General features: G+C 40.6%; 1 protein-coding gene across 3 annotated transcripts in view; it reads right to left on the bottom strand.

Annotated features, from left to right (window-relative positions):
• Positions 1-22,852, bottom strand: part of RUNX1T1 (RUNX1 partner transcriptional co-repressor 1) — a 206,604-nt gene that overhangs the window by 114,530 nt on the left and 69,222 nt on the right. For all 3 annotated transcript variants that reach the window (XM_080381738.1, XM_080381740.1, XM_080381744.1), the window contains exon 1: positions 1,114-22,852. This exon is cut by the window's right edge. Coding sequence is in view for 1 of the 3 variants with exons in the window: in XM_080381744.1 (XP_080237870.1) it covers positions 1,114-1,141 (28 nt within the window). In the remaining 2 variants the exon portion in view is untranslated. The remainder of the gene's footprint in view (positions 1-1,113) is intronic.

Raw genomic sequence — 22,852 nt, 5'->3', positions numbered from 1 at the left:
CCGGGCTCCGGGCTGCCACTCGGGGGGCCGGCGGGGGCGGCTGCCACGGCGCCTCTTGCCTTCGCCCTCCCTCCTTTAAAGCCTCTTGCCTTCGCCCTCCCTCCTTTAAACTTCTCCATGAACTGAAGGAAGCAACGTTTTGGCTCCTGGCTAGAGCAGGAGCGATTTGAGAGCTGCGTCCGATTAGTTACTTTCAGTTTCTCTCTAACGTTCAGGAGAGCAGAGGACAGTAACCGCACAGAGATTTCTCTATAAATTAACGTGCAATGGAGTCGCGAGTGCTCCTGCTACAGCGGCAAGTCCTTCCCTACCCTAAACCCAATTTTGGCCCAATCTCTTAACTTTGGCACTAACAAAAGGACTCGAACTCGCCAAAAGTCAAAGGCTCGTCTAAATGGCCGGGAGTGCGGTTTTCGTCCTTCCAGTCTCCCTTACCGATGGTCTCTTAGGAATTTACGGAATCAAACCATTCAGCTCAGCTAGACGAGATGACACGATTACACTGAATTGCAGTTTTGGAAATGCGATCAGTCCCCTAAGGTTGCCCTGTCGTTTTAGAAAACGAGATCCCTGCAAGACCGCGGTGCAGCTAAGACGATGTGCACCGCCTGAAATATTTCTTGCAAAATAGCCCGAAGTGATGTTGCCAGCGCTACATAAACCGATGACTGTAATGAAACAAACAAACAAAAAATCCCACCAGAAATATTTCAGGCACTCCGACTCACATTGGCTAGCGCTGTGATCTGGAGAGAGGGGAGGCGGGGGGGGGAGGGGGGCAAAAAAAAAACCCCAAAACTTAAGTCCTACACATCGAGACAGAAACCCAACGCTATGGAAGAGTATGTGGTTGGGAGGGTTATCTTCTGCAAAATTGGGTTGTTCGGTTCCCCGGGTCTTGAGAAATATTTGGGGTGCGAGTTTGCGAACCGGGGAGTGCGGGTCTAGGAGCTGCATGCAGCGCTACCCTTGCCCGGGCACCGCGGCAGCCCCGGCCCGCCCGGGTTAGCCACAGCCAGGGCAGTCCCGCGGGAACGGAGAACGGGGGAGAAAAGAGGGGCTCGGGCTCCCCCCGCCCCAGCGCGCCCTGCCCTGCCCGCGCCCCTTACTCACACTGCAAAGGACCGGAGATTCCCACCATTCGCCACGGGCTGCGAGCTGCAAATAAAAGTTCCCGTCCTGCTCGGGGGAGAGCCGGCAGCCCAGGCTGCTGGAGGGGCGAGGGGGTGGGAAAGGGGAGAGCAGCGCAGCGCGGCTTCCCTTCCCAGTCCAGATGATCCACGTCCACAAAAGTCAAAATGAGCTGAGGAGAAACTCCAGCTGCTCTTCCCCCCCACCCCACCCCCCCCCTCCGTCTCTCTCGCTTTTGTTGGTTTTGTTGTTGTTGTTGTTTTTTAAAGGAGGATCAGCTCGAGAGAGACTGGTTCCACGGGAAAGGACAAGAACCAAAAATAAAGCAAAGTCTCCAAGTCGAGATAGTTAATGCCCAGGTCCTTCTCCTCGCTGCCGCCGCCGCAGACAAACGTGATGTGGAGCGCAGGGAGCGGCCGCTGTCAGTGGCGGGGTCTCTGCGTGTCCCCGGGCAGCCGACGCATAGCGCTGCCCCCGGCCGAGCCGAGCCGAGCCGAGCCGCGCCGAGCCGAGCCGAGCCGCCCGCCCGAGGCTGCGCCGCTGTCCGCGCTGCGCTGCGCTGCGCTCCGCCCGGCTCCCCCGCTAGCAGGCACCTCGCGAGGCAGGCAGCATACTGCCGGCAGCCGGCCCGGCCCCGCTACCCAGGTGCAGGGGGGGAGGGCTTAAAGCAGTGGGAGGTGATAGAGGTAGGAGACATCTGTGTCGTGAGGAGGTTAGTGGGGGTCAAGTATATGTTAACAATAGGCGAGCGCGGTCCCTCTCGGGCAGCCTGCCTACTCTTTCTTTCTTTCGCTGGCTTTTACTGGGTGGACATCTAACTTGCTCCCTAATGATGCCTCCCCGGCTTTAAGAGTCCAGACTGCCCTGCAGTAACCCAAGACAAACACTTTCTCTAGCCATCTGGAGAGCTCCTGGCTGCTCTGCCTGTGTCTCATCACTGTGTGAAGAGACAGCAGTGCTAGAAATCAAGCCACTCTCAGATCTACTCTCTAATCCCCTTCTGTTAGCTGATTTCCAGTCAGACTGTTTGCTTTTGCATTAGATAATAGCCTTAGAGAAAACAATTATCATTTTCCTTTTCCCTTTGTTTTTCCCCTCTTTCTAAAGTACAGTATCGAGGCAGGCCTCCCTCTCTCTCTTTTTTTTTTTTTTTTAAAAAAAAAAAAGAAAGAAAAAGAAATTTGTAGTCTTTCATGGCTTGCAGAACCCAGATGCAATTTCACACTTTCCTGGAAGGGGATTCTGGATTCTTCTGAAAGCAGCGACACGATCGCAACTGCAGTGAAAATTAATTACTATCATCTACAATTAATAGAAGCATGCCACCGTTTGACTTCGTGTTTCGTTACATAATCATTTCAGTTTCGGCATCCATATATTTTCTGATTCATCAGTTATTCCCTTCTATGTTTTGCAGAGAGTATTTTTGTCAGTCATACAACCTACAGCAGACCGGTACTTCTGCTGTTGTGTTGACACCATATAAAGAAGGCGTCTAAACACACACACACACACACACACACACCCCAAATAAAAAGAATAATCCCAAACACATCAACTTCATACACTGAGCAAAAAAGTGTGAGTCTTTTCAGGTTGCAGATAATGGATTAGAACTGTTAGAACCGCCTGGACATTTAGCTTCACTTTTTTCAAATGTCAGATGCTAAAAGAGTGAGCATATGCTAGAACTTCTAATCAAGCTGCATTCTTTATTCCTGTACGTACATGTGAACACACACGCACGCGCACACGCTATAGGCCTGATCTTGCAAATGCCTAATTTTAGGCAAATAAATAGACCTATTGAATGCAAAGTAGCTTCCGTGCATTTATTGTAAGTACATACACATTCCAGAATGGGGTGGAATCATTTATACATTTATAAGCATATTTATATCAATATTTATCTGCCTCTTTGGCTGGTTTTGAAAATTCGGTTTATTTTGAAAATATGTTTAAAATATGTTTTATGATCTGCATAAATCTAATTTTTCTGCAGATATTTAGAGGCATGGAACTTTTAATGAACTGGTTGGAATATAGTAACATGGGGTCAAATTTACCTTGAAGTAAATTCAACTCAACAGAGCATAAATCGGAACGTGTTTTGGTATACTGTGATTTCAATTTACAAAAATGGTGAGAAGCCACAAGTCTGGCATTGATTTCTAATTTAAAAGCTATCTGCTTTACAGAGGTCTATTTCAAGGCTAAAATTATGGGAGAGCCTTTCAAAAAGCATTTTCAAATATTTTAAAATAATCTAAAAAATTTTACAAGGCTTGCTTTGTCTACAGCAGATCTAGAAACTTTAGTTCAGCCTGAAAATCTTTGTGGTGTGATACTTTCTTCCCAATTGTTTATATGTAAGCCGAAAAATAAATAAGAAATTTGCCAATGGTCCTAGACCATGTTTTGCTGAAGTGTCAGGGACTGAACACCAAGTCCTAATTCTGATTTTACAGCTTAAAAAAAAAAACAAACCAAAAAACAACCCAAGCAAACAAAACCCTGCAGTGCTTCCTCTTTGGCATGTACCTGTGCTCTGAAGGCTCAATCAACTTTCTAGATATTACCTTCCAAAATAGGGAAGGAACATCGGTTTAGATTTAGAAACTCCGGGAACCCTAGTCTGAGCTATTAGCAATTTAATATCCACCAACAAAGTTTACAGACTTCTGTCTTTCTGTAATGAGAAAAATACAGAAATCACCTATTAAACCCCTGGTCCTGGCTCGTGTTGCATAGCTTTCCCACTGCTCCCAGTAAGGACAAAGCCTACCCAGATAGCAAAGCATAGTAGAGAGCAGAAAGCACTGACTACTTCATAGCAACTGTACTTTTCTCAGACACTGAGAGAATAAATTGACATGATTCCTAAATAATAAAAGATGGTAACCATCAAGTATTCTCATTATATTGCAAAGCTGATGATTGAAGCCTGGCTTATTGCAAACTTGTCTTATCCGTACCTTTTTCTTTTCTCTATTTATTTCCTGGAGAAAGTAGATATGTTTTAGTGAAAAAGGGAAAATAAACATATTCTTTGAAAGATGAATTCATGTTTCAGGAAGAAAAAAAAAATGCAGCCTCACAGTAGACCTCACAAATACTTGGTAACTTTACACCCTGCAGATTTTTTCTGCAGACTGTAGATGCCATGTCTGATTTGACATATGAAGGATTTACACTGTGTATCACTGTGTGACATTGTGTGCGAGGAAGGCTGGTAAAAGTATAGTTGCACATGGAAGTCAGAAATATCCTGCTAGGCTGTCCAAATCTGAGTATATTTTGATTGTACAGAGACCGATCGAATGTTCAGAGCTGAAGCATGGCTTATTCTTTACTGTGAATAATTATATGATGGGCAGTCATCTGCACTGAAATTCTTGGAAGAGAACTTACATATCAACTCACCTCACTGCTGTTTAAAAATAGAGACAAGTATGTCCCTCCTAATTGTCACTGCCTGGCCGCTCAGAGCGTTACACGTTGTCACATGTTCCCATCCAGAGCTCAATCTCCTCAAACACTGTGCCACTCAAACCGTGCAGACTTTAAGTCCATACTTGGTTTTTTTGGCGATGTCTCTCTATTAAAGTGTCTTCCACTTCCGAAAGGCTCGGTTTCACCCTCCATGAACCACATGAGAATCCCACTATTTGCTTCCATTGGAGCTGGATTGGGCCTTGGCGTCAGGACCGGGGCCACATGCTGTTGCTACAGCACCCATTTGACAGTCACTCGTTTGGATGGAGTGGCACAGTACAGGTACATATAAAACTAAATAGGGAGAACGCTAAGCTGGACCCTTGATAGCTTTAACTTATGAACTTTTCCCTTAACCATGTTTTTCCAATTTTCCCTCTAATTTACGAGTATAGTTTACATGTTATCCATTTCAGTCTGCTCAGGCACCTTTGGTAGGGCATGCACTCCAGAGGATGGCAGCAGGATGGAGGCTGTGGTGGGATGCACGCTAACGTTGCGTATACTTTCATCAGAAAATCCTTCCCCATTTAGCTGCAGTACAGGCTAATTCCTGCCTTGACCCCTGCACAGAAAAGCAGCAAAGACATAAAAAGTCGTGTGTTGCAGAAATGCTGCCCCTGCTTGAGGGCTGGACGAGAGGGCTGGGGCAGGTGACTGGTGCTGGATGTGCTTTGCAGCTTCACATATGGGGGAAACAGACATCAGGTCTAGTGGTTGATAATGGGAGCAGAAAATGTGCAGTAGCAGGATAGATCCCTAACCTTTAGTATGCAAAGCATGTCCACTAGGTGATGTACATGCTGCAAGAGCTGACATATTACCTGCTTCTCTCTCTGTTCATACTATTGTTTACCCTTTGCTTTTGGTAGTGATGAAAACGTATTAACTTCCCTCCAAATTAAAAAAGAGAGGCTATCTACTTTCTGGACTATGTAAGCTCCATTGCTGTACATTTTGACAGCTTCTCCTTGTCTAACGTGGCCGATTTTAGCCCTGCTTCATGTATATTTATTTGGGATATTCCCTAATTAAATTGTATGCTAAAGACATTTTTTGCATTCTTGTTTGTCTTTTTGCATTGTTGGGACTCCTAAAACCCCTTTAATGTCCCAGAATTCTGAAGCACTTTGCAGAAGAATATATGCACAGTGACAGAAAAAGGGGAGCTGGGTTATTTTGGGAAAGACCACATAAACAAAATTTATACATTGGCAGTCATTGCGGGAATGCCAGCTTTGTCACTCATTTTCAGTGAAATATGGCTTCTTATTAAAAAACAAATCTTTTTGAGAGAAAAGATTCTACTAGTTAGATAAAGCAATGCCAAGCAAAAAGAGGCAGAAAAATGTTTTAAAAAGTTACTTTTCCATAGAAGCAAAAAGCTTATCTTGCCTTAATCCATTGCCTCTGTTTTGTTTATGCAAATGTATGTCTTGATTATTTATAAAATTAATGTTTAGTATTAAATGTGTTTTTAAATAGAAAATATTTATTTTTAGTGCTGAATTATTTTTTTTTGTCTGCACTGAAACCAGGAGAATAGATTGCGCTGAAATAATACAGGCTTAGCACTTCTTCTTTAACAAATGTGAAAACACCAAAATGGAAATAATAAATTTAGTTTCCATCAATGTCAAAGAGCAGGAAACATTTTGCTGTTGAGGTTCCTGGAAGCAATAAGTGCTGTATTAACTGCCACACAACACACAGACACGCTCTTCACACAGGATACCTCGCCTAACAAGGGGAAACCATTGCCCTAACACACATGCATACAGTTCCTTAACTCCCCACCTGCTGGGCAGCCACCTGCAATAAACAATAGCGGTCTATTATCAGACAGTAATAAAATAAGCAGCCACAAAACTGTTTACCAAAACACTGCTAGAAGTCCCTCAAAAGCCGGGGAACTGGGGAACCTTCACCTCCGAGGCAAAGGGGGGACCTCTCTTAGGGCAGCCTCTGAAGGCCAGCACGTTCCCTTTTTAAATATACCTACTGTTTAACTACAGGCAGCAACCATCTGTAATGTACATAATGGTGCACAGCTACCATAAAGTAATGAATCCAAGGTGCATGATCTATTCCAGGTTTCCTTTTGTGTATACAGAGTCCCTCGGTGCTACGTCTCCTAAAAAGTACAGTGACATTTTGTATATGGAAGGCTAACGACATAACTCTCTTATCTTTTTCACTGACATGTTGACAGTACATTCTTCCACTTACACACAAGCTTAAATTGGGAATATAACTGCATTTCCCTGCTGGCTGCAACTAACCGATATACTGACCCTGCTTCTGTACTGAAAATCTGGCTCATTCAGGTTTTATAAAGAGAGGTGAGGTCCTCTTTTGGTATATCAGATCTCCATGTCTCCAGCTCTAAATAAAACCAAATTGGTCTAGCTGGGAACTCTATTAATATCATGACCTCAGTATGATGTAACTGAAACCGTATTTTCCACACACCCCCCAAACACTGTTTATATTTGCATCAAACTAAGTTAAATAAAGGCAGGTTCTTAAGCCACTGCCTGGAAAAAAAAAAAAAAAAAAAACCAAAAAAACCCACCTCTGTTCTTGAAGGCAGTTTTAAGTGTAGTGATTGCTTCAAAATGTATGTGTCTCTACAGCCTGGAGAAGTCTCTCACAGAGGTTCATAAATGCTCTAGAAGCCACTTAGAGATTTTGGTATTCTAGTTTCCTTTACATTGTATTTACAATTGTGTATATACTTTTATGTTTTGACTGTCCATATGTGACTCAAAATCAAGATTAGATTTTGCCTTCCTCAGGTATAGTCCTTCCATGACTATTTTAGAATTCCCAAGACAACAATTTAAAAATTAAGTTTTAGGTAGGGTGTAGTACACAGCTTAAACTGAAAAGCATATATTAACATACAGTAGGTATTTTATTAAAAAACAAACAAAAAAGCAAGGACAAAAATTATATTTCAAAGTTTCAGACTGCTGTGGAAAAAACTCACCTAGAAAATCAAGTCTGATATTATTTCATTTGTTGGACTCTATTTAAAGCCTGGTTTATTTTTAGAATGAAACTGATGAAATCTAGTTTGCTCAGTAAGTTATTTGCAGATCAATAGCAACTTAAAATGTTGTCTCATATGCACATCGTTGCAGTCAAGATGCTTTGATACATCAGTCACTTATTATTTCTCCTTTCAGACAAATAGGAAAAGTAGAAGTAATGAAAAGATTATGTCTTCTAGAAGACAGAAGTGTTTTTCCCCTTTCACTGGCAAAGGCTTTCTTTTAAAAAACTTTTAAAGATGGAAGTTAAGAGGACACAGAAAGTAAATAAACTGTAACACAGAAATATTCAGAAAGAGCAAAGCACAGTATGAGAGATGCTATTTATAGATCAACGAGGAAATAAACATAACACTTTTAACACTACACAGTGTAATGCACAAAATTACATTTTAAAGGGAAAGTAACAGTGAGGATGCCTAAGAAAACCCGCATGTTAAAAAAATAAAGAGCTAAATTCAGCCACCTTTAGTTGAACTGAGTACCAACCAATTCTGGTGTATTCTCCATCAGTACATTGGAACTTTTCTTGAAATTAGGTGCTGCTGCATGTGTCAAAATCTCATCCAAAGTGCCATAATAATTTATTGCCCGTCTGCAGCAAACACCTGATTCTTTCTCACTGAAATAACTGACGCGTTTGGCCACTGATTTCCTAGGAAAGGAGCTGAACTAGAACACTCACAGACCTTATTACTAAAAATACTCTTCTTTTCAAATAATGCATTTTTAGCTCAAACTTCTTTCCTTCTTACATAATTACTTGCCTTTTAACCATGGGCAAAAAAAGTAAACATAATGTATTCAATAGTTATGTCCTACGTAACGGAAACCAAGTAAGTCAAATTTAGAAGGCGTTTTAAAAAATTTCAAAAGTAGAAACTGTCTTTAGTCTGTAAGATATAAACATGTTGAAATACATAAAGGATTCATTTCCCTGCTTTGACTTGTGTTTTTTCACTGCCAGCAGTGACACAATTTATAAACTGTGTCTCTAAATCATCCAAGAGACCCAAGAAGATGTGACTTCTCAGCCTCTCTCATTACCTACGGGATGTGGTGCTGTGAAAGTTCCGGCTTATAGCAGCCCCTGCCACTTTGCAAGCAGCTTAAAGAACTGGAAAATAAGCCTTTTGGAAGGTCCCATGTCAGAAACAGACAGTTTCTGATTAAATAGCTGCATTTCCGATATCACTCTGGTATCTGTGAGTTTGGGGAAAGGTATTGATACCTGCATTTTACAGAGCCACATAAGTGGGGGCTGGCCTTTGGTCCCGTGAACTGTGAGATCTCCCCTGGGTTAGCAGCTGAAGGAAGAACTTAGAGGTGGTTCTGCTCTTCAGCTCTGATGTGGCAAATCTGCAAGGAAAATCAAAAAAAGCTTCAGATTTTAAATTAGAGTTGACGAATAGTTTGTATTTGTCTATGTGGTGATATACCATGAGCTTCTGCTTTGTCCTTTTAAATTCTTCTTATTTTACATAATAAGGATTTTTTTATACTGACTGGATCACTGTGAGAAGGTGAGGACCTTTGTGGTTATTTACAGAAGTATTTCCCTCTTCTCACAGTGAGTAATTACTCAAACTTTATTTAATAAAGCCCAAGCAATAGATCTCATGTTGTTTTTCCTATTCCTTTTAACAATTTTTGCCTGGAAGCTTCCCAGTCTTGCTTGTTTATCTTCTCTTATAGTTTTGAGGAAACAATATACATCTCCCTATGTCCTCCCTTTGCCTTTCTTGATCCACAAACAATCTTCTAGTGAAATTTGCTTCACAGCAGCAAATTGCAGAACCTGATGAATCATAGGCTTCAGTGATTTCTAGATGAAGTCAGTTTCTCCATTTCTGGGACTTCTGTGAAATTGATTCCTTCAGATTTCCAGTTTCAAAGCTGGAGATATCTGTTTATTAAATGTAGCATTCTGGAACAAAATTATGTCCTTATTGGGGTCCCTGTCACTCTCTCAGCATTCCAGAGGTCAGCAGCAGCCAATTAAAAAAGCTGAGAGAGTCTAACACACTTTCTCATTTTGCTATATCAGAACAAGGTTTCCAAATTTAAGTTTGCATAAGCTTTGGGATCCAATCCAATAGTTAAAGAAAGTCTGGGGATTCCTAGAGTTGATGTCTCTTCATCTGAAGGCCTTTAAGCAGAGCCATTTAAGATGGAGGATTTTCATCAGGCTGGATGTGTTAGGTGTTATTCCACATCACAAAAGCTATTGAATTAAGCCTCACAGCCGTTGTGTATCTCACAGGGTATCTAGCTCATACATGTGTGTGTATGTGTGTGTGTATATATATATATGTATGTATATAAAAATATATAAACTTTTCTGTGTTCTACTTTGTGGAATGAGTGGGAAGCAGGATAGGCATACATCTTCAAAAGTAAAAGAAAAAAAGAAAAAAAAAAAAAGAAAGACAAAGGAGAAACCCCAACCAGCCAACCAGACATTTTTCTCCTTCAGGTGCTGCTTTTGCTATTCTTTCCTGAAGTCTCTCAGTTTATGTTGTGCCTATGAGTGCTCTCTGAATTCTTTCGTTCCTGATACCATGAGATCTGTGATTTTACCCCATGGTTTTAGAGCTGTTTACTTGGAACACCAACATAGTGCCCTGCCTTTGGGTAAATATCAGGGTCCCTAATGTATCTTTTGTAGTAACTTCACTTCTAATAGGCAAACTACAACTCTTAGAAAAAAGATACAGGAAACTTGAACAGTTGTTAATTATAGGCAACTAGTCTCAGAATTCAGCAGTCTCTCTGCCTGCTGAAGCCATGGATGGTCACTGAGAAATGCCTGAGCTAGGAGGGTTAGATCGCTGCAAATATATGTAGGAATCATCTACAAGCCATATAGGATTAGTTTAACCCATTCATAGTTTAACTGCGGTGATGCCAGTGTGTCAAAAGGACACCAACTTACACTTTGGCCTTGATGACCACTTCTGCTGATAGGAGTGATCTCCATCATTTTCCAGATGAACTTAATGTGAGCAGATTCTGCAGTCGGGGGATTTGTCTGTATTTCAAATGCATGAATGATCTCTACAGTCTAAACAGTACGTTATTAATGACATGGGTGTCGTGGGGCTGTCATTAGACATCATCAGGGCCGAGAACACACTATATCGTTCTTTTGTGTGCCCATATGGTTGCCCAATATTCTCTCTCTATTGGATTGTGCTTGGTTTTGGCATCTGAAAGCTATCTGGAACAATAAGCTACAGGTTTCCAATCATGTCCATGTAATTGGAGTAGCACCATACCAAGACCATAGCTGCTGGCATCTGCTGAAACAGCTGTAGACTTAGAAACATCATAAAATGCCAGAACTGGAATGTAGTCAAAAGAGTCTTTAAACTCTCAAAAGCACACTCCTGTTCTTTATCCTGTTTCTTTCCAGTATCTGTTCTAAGCAGTTTATTTAAAAATGTTGGCCTTTTTAATGAGAGGTTAAGTATGAATTTGCTTCAAATTTTATCATGCTGATGAGCCATACTAGTTCTGATATATTTTTATATGGTTGTATTTCGAATATAGTCTTGATGATTTTTTTCTGCCTGTTTTACTTCATGTCTGTCACATATCCTGACTGCCATAGCCTGTATTTTCCTGTTTAATTTTAGTCCAGCAGCTTCAGTCACCTTAGCACTTGTGTTAACCCTACTGTCGCAGTATTTCCAAAACTCCCAACAACCTACAATTACTATTACATGCTCCCTTTAGGGCTCACAGGAACTGATTTGGAATCCTTCTGAGCTATCTGTGATGCCAAACTGATGATCAAAGCAGTATTTCTGAATGATGCCATCATTTCAGTATTGTCGTGATGAAGTGAGTATCTGCCTGCATTTTGCAAGGGTATTGGTGTATTGGTTGATTGTGAGGTACATCTTCCTGCTGACAAGAACAGATCAAGAAAAGATCCTTTGAGTGTACTTGTGTGGTGTTTTCACCACAACAGATACCAAAGAAGCAAACAAAGTATCAGTTCGGTTCTGAGTTCTGATCTATAGCTCTCTACCATTCTACAAAAGTTTCTTTTTTAAAGAGTGGAAAATACAACTTTAGGCAATACTTGGCATGAAAGAAGCATATACCGCTTCAGTTGGGTTAAACCAATTTTACCTGAATTTGACAGATTTCACCTAACCGGCCTTACCTCCTCTGTACACTGTGCAAAACACATTTGAAAGATTTAGCTTTAGTGACATTATTAGGGGAAGAAAGTCACCAGAGTAACATCTTTGCCTTAATAACAAAAGCAGATGTTGATTCCGTGTCTGACGTGTCTTTGTCCAACTGAGCTTTTGACCACTGCCCTGGGGTTCTTCAGTGTAGCCCTAGGCTTTAACTTATTAAAAAAAAATAATCAAACACAAAAAAGCAAAGAGAGAGGATTTATTCTCCATTGTTCTTAATGGACACATCAGGAATTCTTTTCAGATTGCTTCCGTATTTCTCCTGGGCTACACTGTAAATTATTTCAAATGGCTCATGCCCCAGACCTGTCTCACCTTTCTTCTGCTGAAACCCAAAGAGTCCAACTGAAATTCCCAGGATCAGCCTGATCCCTCATCACCAAAGCAAAGTGGAAATTACAAACGCCTTCCTCGGGGAAGCCAGGACAAGGAAACCAAAACTTAGCTTGTTGGGATCAGCTTCTTTACATTTCAGCTGCTTAATTTCTTCCTACTGGTGACTGAGGTTCCTATTTCACCGTAAAGGTAGATGACAGCTGAAAATCAGGGGTTGCTTGCAAGCATGCATTCCTTCTGCATGACTGGGGCCCAGAGCTGTCTCCTTCCTTCATCTGTGCGAAGACATGGTCACTGTAGGGTCTCTGGTTTGTACATGTGTTGGGTCTGCCCCATTTCCTTGACAAGGGCTGCTCAAGCTTGCTTACTTTCCGTCCTCCCTTCCTTCCCTCTCTCTTTCTCACAGCGTCTTTTATTTTTCATAAGTTATTATTGCTGCACCAGTTATCCCTCATTTTTAAAAATTTACCTTGGCTTTTAACGGTAAGATTTCTGCGAGGCGTATTTGTCAGTTCTTTACAATCCTGCATATCAGCCGCTCTCTGATGTGTTCATTCTCGTTGGTATCAAAGCCACAAGGCTCTCTGTATTCATTTTGAGTCTATCTAAAGACTTAAATCACATCAGAATGTGCTTATCAAACATGTTAAGGGCAATGTCTTAGCATCACCTTCCTTTAGAAAGACAAATGATTTATAAATATTTTCTGCTTCACTTCACATTGGATAAATTGATGTGCTAACTTGTACATCACCACTCTTTGTGCTAAAGTGTACTTCACTGCTCATTGTGCTAAGTTTTCTGTAGCACTAATTTCACACATGCCATTTAATTATATTCACGTCTGGAATTCCATACAGCATTACGTTTTATTAACTAATTATTTTCTAATATGGTGTCAGAAAACAGTATTTTAAAAAAAGAGCTACTCTGTTTCACAGATGTAACTTTTAGAGGCCAATGGTGATTCTAGAGACAATGTTCAGTGTGTCATGGCAGTCTTTCTTAAAAAAATAATATCCTGTGGTTTACGGCTCTTCCTATAATCATACTAATAATTCTGGCCATGTGAATTAGAAAATAAACTTGCTTTGTTGTATTTGCAAGTGTTTCTCCATTCTGCCAAGTACTCATATTTCCCATGAGAACCAGACTAACAGAGAATACAGGATTTGGGGAGAAAGAAAAAAAAAAAAAGTATGATCCCTTCCCTCATCTCTCCTGCCAGTTGTTGAAGTCTTCATTGCATTTTTATCAGAAATATTAAATCTTCCCAGTTTGCGGGTCAACACATTGAGCCTATATCAGATTCTTAATGTCACGGTCATGGGGATCTCAGCACAAACCTATCTGCCAAACCCTCACTCTCATATATAAGCCAGGAGCAGCCCCACTGCTCTGCCCCAGCTCTCACAGAAACGTCCTTCCAAAATACACTCCAGTGCGAATCCACTTGGTGCAAGTGAGGGTTTTCAGCTCTGCTGTCCATGGTCAGGTGAGATAGAGCTCACTGCTTTTGCCACCACTGCCGGTCAGGAGGTCCTGCTCCTTTATAGGTTTTACACCTTTGTGGAAGACACAAAAAGACCACCGCCATCACCACCCTGCTCTGGTGATACTGTTGGTTTTGTCAGGTCTCACTCTACCAGTTTTGATAAGGCCAAAACAGTGCCCTCCGCTCATCCAGCAGTAACCCAGCTTCCCTGCTGAGACCCAGACTTCAGCATCCACACAAACCCAACGTGCCAGCAGCCTCCTTTACCCTGCCCGTAGCTCACGCTGTGCAGTACTGCCTGCGGTCTTTCAGAAATAAGGTGCTGATAACAGCACAGGGTCAGTTGTGCATGTTGAAATATGGCTTAATCACACAAAAAAAAGGTTTTGGAGAAAGTAACACTTGGTAAATATATGTATAAACATACGAAGAAAGGTGTCTCACGTGGGTCTCCTGGTTCTTCCCAGTAGAGGGAGTAGGGAGTTCCCTCCATCATTTCCTCTACTCATGGTGCGTAAATATGGGACTTAAAATTACAAGAGAGAAGAAAAGCTCTGTCGCGTCTTTTATTTCTGTATGTATTAGCTTCCTACACCCCTATTGGTGGTCATTCCTCCAGACTAACTGAATGACTTTCTTGGGAAACTGGTTTCACTATTTGGATGATACTATGCAACACCATAGGATTGGTACCTGTAGCAAAAATACCACAGAATGTTTCAAAGGGTACTCACACTATCGAATATACTATTTTGAGTCGCATGCTTTTTTCAGCCATTCAACAGAATTGGCAACCATAGTTTCTTTAAAAAGGAATCAAGAATAGATTTGTTTTTGTGGCAACTGTGGTTCTTGGTAAGGAAGAAAGTGAAGGGAAATGATTCACAGGCTTTCTGATAAGTACAAAGTGTTTATAATGGTACCATGTTGTAAAGTACATGATCACAGTCTTTAACAATTTAAATTTCTCAGATTCTTTTATGATTATCATGGTGCTCTAGTCTTGCATAGTGCTTTTCACTGGTGGAATTCTCATTAAATAAAAAGATCCAGTTAGCAGGTGAAGAAATGGAGACATGGCATGAACAAGAGCCACAACTCACATGCAACACCTGGAAAGTCACTGGCACAGGATCACCCTAGGACCAGTGTAGTGCTCTCAGCCCCAGGCAGCACAACCAGCCCCCCACTCCATCCCCACCCAACAAGTGCATCCTAGTGATAGCTCTCAAGGGAGAACCACAGAGGAGGAATCCCGTTCTTCTCTCGGCAATGAACTTTGATAGTCACAAGCCACCAGCTTTTCTTCCCGATGAAAGAAGATCTCAGCAAAGTTACATACTTTCTGTGACTCCCAGTAAATCAAAACCCACTCTGCAACACACGTGGGAGTTCACCATTGAAAGGAAAGGGCGTCAACACAGAGACATAAACCCAAAAGGATCGCTTGCATCTGTGTCAAGGCACACTTCCCTTCAGACTGAGTCTGTCCTGATGTAAAATGATCAAAACTGGGAAACCTCTCCAAACCTCTGCATAAGCTTAGAAACTGCAGCATCACAGAAACTAAAATAGTCTCACGCACTAGGCAGAAATGGTTTCTTTCCAGGGTATTAAACAGTCAGCCTTAAAGAATTTTAAAGTAATCCTATTATTAATTTGTTCTGTGGTAAATTTTAGAGTAATGCTAATTGCTTAATGCTAAAACCCAAGAAAAGTACAGTGGTTCACATTGCAGGGTTTTGTAAATTTTCTTTTTTCCAAGAAAAATATCTGTGGCATCTTCTATTTTTATCAGCTTCCTTTTGAAGTTTTTATTAACCTGGGGTACAAAGGTCCATTATAAAGTTCTCCCTAGCTGATACTATGCAAGCATATTGAATGTGCCCTGACACAAATACTGGAGCTCGTTACTATTAGAAGCCCCAGACCTTTTAGCTGATAGGGGGAAACAGCAGTATTCCCTACCAGGGTGTTACCCCAAGCTGTACCAGGGCTCTTTAATACACATACAATGCGGCAGCACAGCATCCTACTACTTTTCTGACTTTTCCCTGGTGTTTTGCTCTCAGCAACCCTACGCAAGCACAGAATGATAGTCTAGGCTTAATGTGCAAATCCGAAGCCTCTTTCTACTTTCCCAGATTAGTTTCCCCTGCTGCATTTGATCAGATGCAAGTTGGCCTTGGAGTACTGATGCCCTGCCTTTAATTTCTCCTGGTTTGGTTGTTTGGGTTTTTTTGTTTGGTTGGTTTTGTTGTTGTTGTTTGTTTGGGGTTTGGTTTTGGTTGTTTTGGGTTTTGGTTGTTTTTTTTTTTTCATATTATACAGTCAATATAGTACAAAGACCAACAGGACAAAAATATGCAAACCCACAACCCATACAAGTCCTGGCTGTTGCCCTGGTCAGGGTCTGACAGTTCCAAAAAGAAGACATGGCTTACTGTTAAGGGACGTCTGCATTTTGGCCACTTCAGCACACGTTGACTCCGTTTGTGGTGTGGTAGATGCTTTTCACTTCTGATGTTCTCCAAGCAAGGTCCAGTCTAGTCTAACCTTGGCAGTCAGGGCATTACCTGTCAGCTATTTTGGTGGCAGCAAATTTTGTACCACTTTTAATTTGGGTTTCTCTGGCTTTTTCCTCTTGACTGCCTCTGGTTCCTTGATAATGCATCTCTTTCCTCGATGCGTTTTCTTCCCTGCAGTTTCATTTCATGGCACTGTTTTGAAACAGATGCTCTGGCTACTTGCACAGTCAGTCCTGCCAGCTTCATGATTCTTCCTTGCTGTTTTTGACTGTAACCCTCAATTTACTAAGGCCTAATTGTAAGAGATAATGGGAAAAAAGACCAAGTAGGCAAAACATAAAATGTAATTTAAGACTTTCAGCATACATTTTCTACAGCATATTTGATTTTTCAGTTATAAGAATTTCTGGTTCCATGCTTTTTATTTTGGATATAATGAAAGCATATTCTTTCTGTAACTTAGTTGAAATAAAATGAGCTATCTAGTAAGACAGAACCTCTGGGAAGAGAACTGGAAAATAGGATTTTGTTCCTCATCTGCCCCTTACTAAAGTGTTTTACATAATTAGTAGTATCAGCATGGTTGTTTAAAGCTAGGTGCATAAGTGTGTATTTAAAAGCACAAACAGATTGTTTGCTTTATGTGTAAAAATTTTGTATAATGTCTATATTACTTCAGTGAGGGCTTTATAGTTAGGATCTCTGAGTATCCAGCTATTGATGAGGTGTCTCAATATGTCATAGGTATGTAATTTTAGGTATGCAGATTCGACAATTTCAATCTCAATGTTAATTTTTAATTCACCTGAAAGTTTCCCATAAACACGACAGAAAACCAAGTAATCATCTATGGCATTTTTATATTTGAAAAATCCTTGGATTTCAGCATTTTTGGTTCATTTTTATTTTTTTTCTTACAAGATGCCAGTACATTTGAAGGTAGAATGAGATACCGTTTCCTAGAAATGTAGTAGTGGATTAGCAACCTTTTAGCAAAAACTGTCCACTTCATATTTCTCCTTCTGTGAATTCCCTCTGTCTTCTAAGGAGAAGAAATTAGCTCTCTAGGCAACATTTGAGTCTGTAATTTCCAGGAAAACAGACTGCTATGCTGAAGAACATCTTTGCTCAACAGTGTGCACTGGCCATTGGAATTTATGGCCCCTAATGTCAAAGATTGTTCATTGCATGTAAGACCATTTATTGGTCGTAAGGCTATTCAGTGGTCATAAGGCCATTACGTACAGGCCACTGAGTGCGTTTCTGTTGATTTAATACAGAAGAAAGTGTGCTTACCCTTGACGATTAGAGATAACATTACCGAAACACTCAAATGAAGAGATAAAGATAAACCCATGTATTAATTACCCTGGAATTACATTTTGTGACAATATTTGTGCCAATACAGCAAAAGTAGAAAAATGAAAGTGACACTGACTATTTTTAGTGGGAATGACAAAGTTTAAGGCAGGAAGAAGGCATGAAGCTGTTCAATTGGTTTTAAGCTGCTGAGGTCCAAAGAGTGATCTGAATACTATTGGGAATGTTTCTTAGACAAAATGGTTGGTGTGGTGAAATAAAACCACAGATAGCACCCAAGTTCACATATTATTCAAAAATTCCTACACAAGTTTGAATTTTGAAGATTATGATTTCTGATTAAAAAATTCCTGTGAAATAAGAAAATACATATAATTGTGAAATGTCATGTGTAACCCCCAGGATGTCGAAGTCCTGTAGGTTTCTTTAAGGTGGGTCAATTTTTCAGCAAGTCTGTAGAGATTTAAGACCTCTAGCTTTTCATACTACAAGTTTATGTATGGTCTAACAGTTCAAGTAAGATGGATAGTTAAGATAGTTTGGAGAGTTTTGACCTCCAACTAAGAAAGTTTTGTTTTGTTGGGTTTTTTTCATGGAGTTTTGGACTTCATTCAAAGCTGACACTTGTGGCAAAACTCCAGGGTCCATCTTTGTGTTTTCTTGACCTTGGGCCCATTGTGTTAATATGTCACGTGGCAGGGCAGTCTGAATGAGTTAACCTCTCCAGACTCGTAGAGCATTTCTTGACGATAGCAAAGTTACAATGAAGAGGTTTGCCAACCACCTATGCCAAAGTGAAATCAGAGAAGCCCTTTTAATGGTGACCAATCCCTTGGGCATGCTATGCTGGGTTTAGGAACACTGTATCATGGCACAAAAAGTGACTCCAACACACGCAAGAATGCAGGGTAGAGAGGACAAATCTGTGTGCGTGAAAAACAAATGAAAAGTTTGCACAAAGACTCGCTGAGTGTAATTAACTGCAGTGTTTTGCTTAACTTTTCTGTAAAACACATATTCCTGTGGGAGGGAACAGACTCAATAGCTTTTTGGTGGGCACAGGCTGTAGGATCGACAGCTGCACCTGAGGTATCCCCAAACACCATGCCCTTACATCTCAGATGGGTTCATCAATGGTAGGTCTACAAGCCAGACGGAAAAAGCGAAAGCAAGCCTGGATAGTGGTGAATGCGTTACTATTAACAGGTCACAGTTTTTCATGTTATTCATGCTGTTGAAAATCATTGCAATTTTAAATTTATTATGTTTTACTTTGAAATCTTAAACAATAGAAAATGCCAGGTTCTGTTATGCGTTCACAGATTTGAGGTGTAAATGGCCTTTTATACCCACAGACACACTATTTTGATAGAGGCTATAAACCACACTTGTACAACATGAAATATGAAAAGAAGAAAATGTAAATGTCACACAATTGTACTCCGTCTGCACCCTTGCTGAAATTTCAGCTTTTTTTCAGAACACCCACAATCAAACATCTAAAGTTTTCTTTGGAGTCTCACAAAGGGTTAAGGCAACTTGTTTGGCATTAGATATTTGTATAATGAGCTTTTACTGAAGTAATTAAAATTTGTTTATAATTAATACAGATGAATTGGTTTCTGCACAATAATAGTTAGGAGATTAACAAAGGCCACATTTTGGCAACAGGACTACATTCTTTTCCAAGTGCTGTGGGACTTTATCCAATGAATGTCTGTCCAATCCGGCTGATTCTTCAGAGATGCCATATGGCACTGCTATGCATTACAATTTTTTTTCTAAAAGGCAGCCATATGACATAACTGATCTTCAAAACGTTGTCAGAAGGCATTACCTAGGTAGGCTGCGAGCTGCTTTCCAAAAACTTAGCAAGCACAGGGGCTATTAATTATGAGCAAAAGAAATGTGCACACACACGCTGGAAAGTTGGCATCCTTTCCTCTTTAGTCACAGCTAAGCATCTCTTAAACTGCTCAAGCTAGGAAAGTGAAGAGGGTTTTATCTTTTTTTAACTTTACACATCTTCCTTTAAAACATTAATGCAGCAATTTCGCAACCAAATTATCTCAGAAGTGTCAGCACATCTGACCCACAGTGCCCATGAGTATCTTATTTTACCAGCAGCATGTGTTCTTAAACTAACTCCCCTGCTTTCACTAGCACATTTTCTTAGATCAAGAAATTGTTGCCTTTCCACACCCTCACATATGTCCTCTGAAATCAAGATGATCCAAACCATGCCTGAAGCCAGCTATATTATTTGTTTTATATGTGTATTCACCTGTTACTTGTTATATCATTTGCCTTCATGCAAAAAGGGACTAAATGCCCTGGAGTCTCCCACAGTTGATACGGATGTTGCTATGAATGACACCTGAGGACCTTAATTTTCCTCCTCCTTGCAACACACAAGCTTCAGCATCACCATGGGTGGTTCATGTTCTTTTTTATTCTCTTTATTAGCCCAATAGGCATAACCATGCTGGTTCTCCTCCGTGGAAGCTCCCGAGTGCTTCAGCTCATGCTGCCAGGGATCTAGCAAAGTGACTTTCCTAAAACTCACCCTGGGGACCTTTGTGGTTGTTCTCAGGTCAGAAAACTTCTACAAAACTGGGAACATGCTATGGATTTGTCTGCAGTGTGACTTTATTGTGACACCTATTTTCAAACAGCTCTTCCAATCTGCTTTCCCATGTAGACAAGCTTTTTGCCTGAAGAGGAAAGATTTTTTCTTAGGGGTTGGAATAGCATATAGGCCTCTCTTATCCATGTGTGCAGTTCCCCTCTTCCTGATCATTAAGGCATTTGGGCATGTCTGCAGTCCAATTTGCTCTGTGCTTTTTTGGTATTTCTTAAAAACGTGAAATGACCTGTAGCAACTACTGACTGCTACGAGTGGACACACTGCATCGCTATTGTCCATGCTGCCATATGACTTCTGCTTAGGATGGTGATATTTTAGTGGAAATACTCTGAATTCCAATTATAGATCCCATAGTACATGCCTCAGGTGATGTGCAGTAGTTCATCTTATTTTCCACTGGAGAAATCAAATAGATAGCAAAAATTCCAGTCAAATTAAATTATTATTGTTGCTCTCTCACACTGTTCCTCAGGTATTGTTTAGCCATGTGGACTACTATGTTATTCTTCTGGTGATTAGCAAAAATAGGCTTCTGCAAGGATATCCAAAAGTCATAAAAGGAATTGCAGAGCTCAGGCATGATCTCAAAAAGTGGAATCTAATGTCAAAAATTCCACACACAGGACTTGTTTTGAGGTGACTTGATACTTTTCACGTCCGTCAATGGCAAAGGATTGGTGTGATTAGTGTTGCACTTCTGGTGACAGAATTACTGCGTGCTGAGGCGTGCTTTTCTAACAAGTTCCTGGAGCAGTGGATGTCTCACATGAAAACTACCTGTATTGCTACAGCTATCTGAGAGCTTGGTACTTCTCATAGCTCAGTATGTAGGTACGGCGTTCAATGCTGCTAGAACAGCTTGTGACACTGGTGTAAAGGGTTTAGTAAGATGATGCGATCAAAAGACAGGGTACCACACAGAATGCTTTTAATAACGTTTCATGGTTTGGTTTCCTGAAATGTTCTGTGGCAATGCATGAGCTGTCTATGCTCTCCTTTTGCTCCTCACACTGCACTTCTGAATTCAGAAATGGGAAGAGTTTCTTCATGGTGTTTGAAAGCCAGACTAATGTCTGCCTGGATAGCCCAACCACATTGATAGGCATTGCTCTGAAGTCCATCACTTTTAGTTTACTGGATGTTTTCTGCAGTGAGAAATGGAAATTTTGTTCCCTTGGTCTATATTGGTGCTGCTATTCACTCAGCCTTTGTCGAAGATGCAACTTCCCTACAGAACATTTTCCTGGTCACCTCAATGGGACAACAGAATTATTTTGCTCACCCTGAATATCTGTAGAAGAATGTAACATACATTTAGGGAACTGATGGGAAAAGACTGACTTTTAAACTTGCATTTGCTAGCCTGAGAGTAAATGCCTGCTCAAGCCAGTTGCTACTTAGAAACCTGGAGTCAGGCATTTGCCAGGCTTCAGGTTGGAAGCTGGTGACATCTGTGAGCAGTACATGTTTTAATGTTTTTCTCATGATTGCAGCACATTACAATAATGTGTAATTGCTCTGATGCATGCACCTATTAATGCTTTTTCTGTGGGTTTTAGTGTGATGTAACATATGTGAGCATTTGAAGAGTGCATGTTTGGACTTTAATTTGTGCTTGCTAAGGTGCAGTGAAAGCTGTGGGGTTAATAAAAAGCATAGTGAATAAGAGCAAAGTAGGTGGGCATTTCTATTGACCAATGAATGTTCAATAAATAATGAATGCACACATTTCTAACTTTGCCAGCAACTAAGATAGTCTCAAATAGACATGATAATTTAGAAAGTTATAAAGTATAAAAAGAACAGAAGTGTTTTGCTGTTCAAGTTAAAAACATACATATGTTCTCTGTATTGTGGCTGCTGGTAAAATGGTGTATCTTTTGATAGTGTTAGAACTGAGGAGAATTTGCTATGTCCAGAATTTTCTTTATTATTTTGTGACGCAGCCTCCTCACAGATTTCTTTAGGGGTGATGCAGCGAAGGGTGTGTTCAAGAATGCATATGCTTCAGAAATAAAGGCCTGAAGGGGACACGCAGATGACAGCAGAGTCAGACCAGACAGAGCCCACAGCTGCCATGGTCTTGAGGGTGTGTGGTCATCCAGCCCAGCCGCATTGCCTGGGAGAATGAACTGCTTTTCCCTGTTGTCTTGTTTGCTCCTTGTCCTCCTTCATGAGCCCTGGTTAAGTGTTTTTCTGAATCAGGATACATCATGGGTTTTAAACAGGAGTTGTTATAACAGAAAAAAATAGTGACTGTAACAGCTGTTTCGTAAATGTTAAAAGTTTACCATGAAAGCATGAATTAAGGCAGATTTATGAATATGTTATTTTTAACATTGCTTTGGGATAAAAACATATTTAGAATATATGCAGTAAAACTCCTTATGAAAAGTAGTTACTTGACATGTAGAAGACACACTCTCCAAAGTTTAAGAACTTGTTATTTTTCATAATACAAAAAGCAATTAGAATATATTACAAACTAATGTCAAACTATATCCTTGAGCTGAAGAGATGCTGATTTATAGAAATTTTAAATACGTCTTGAACTGATAAACTTTTTCCATTTATACAATTGAAAGACATTTAAAACAACCAACCCAAATAATTCTTAACTTCAAAAAAAT

The sequence above is a fragment of the Falco punctatus genome, assembly GCF_963210335.1.
Source record: "Falco punctatus genome assembly, chromosome: 3".
Lineage (NCBI taxonomy): Eukaryota > Metazoa > Chordata > Aves > Falconiformes > Falconidae > Falco > Falco punctatus.
This window is presented reverse-complemented; position numbering and strand designations above follow the sequence as displayed.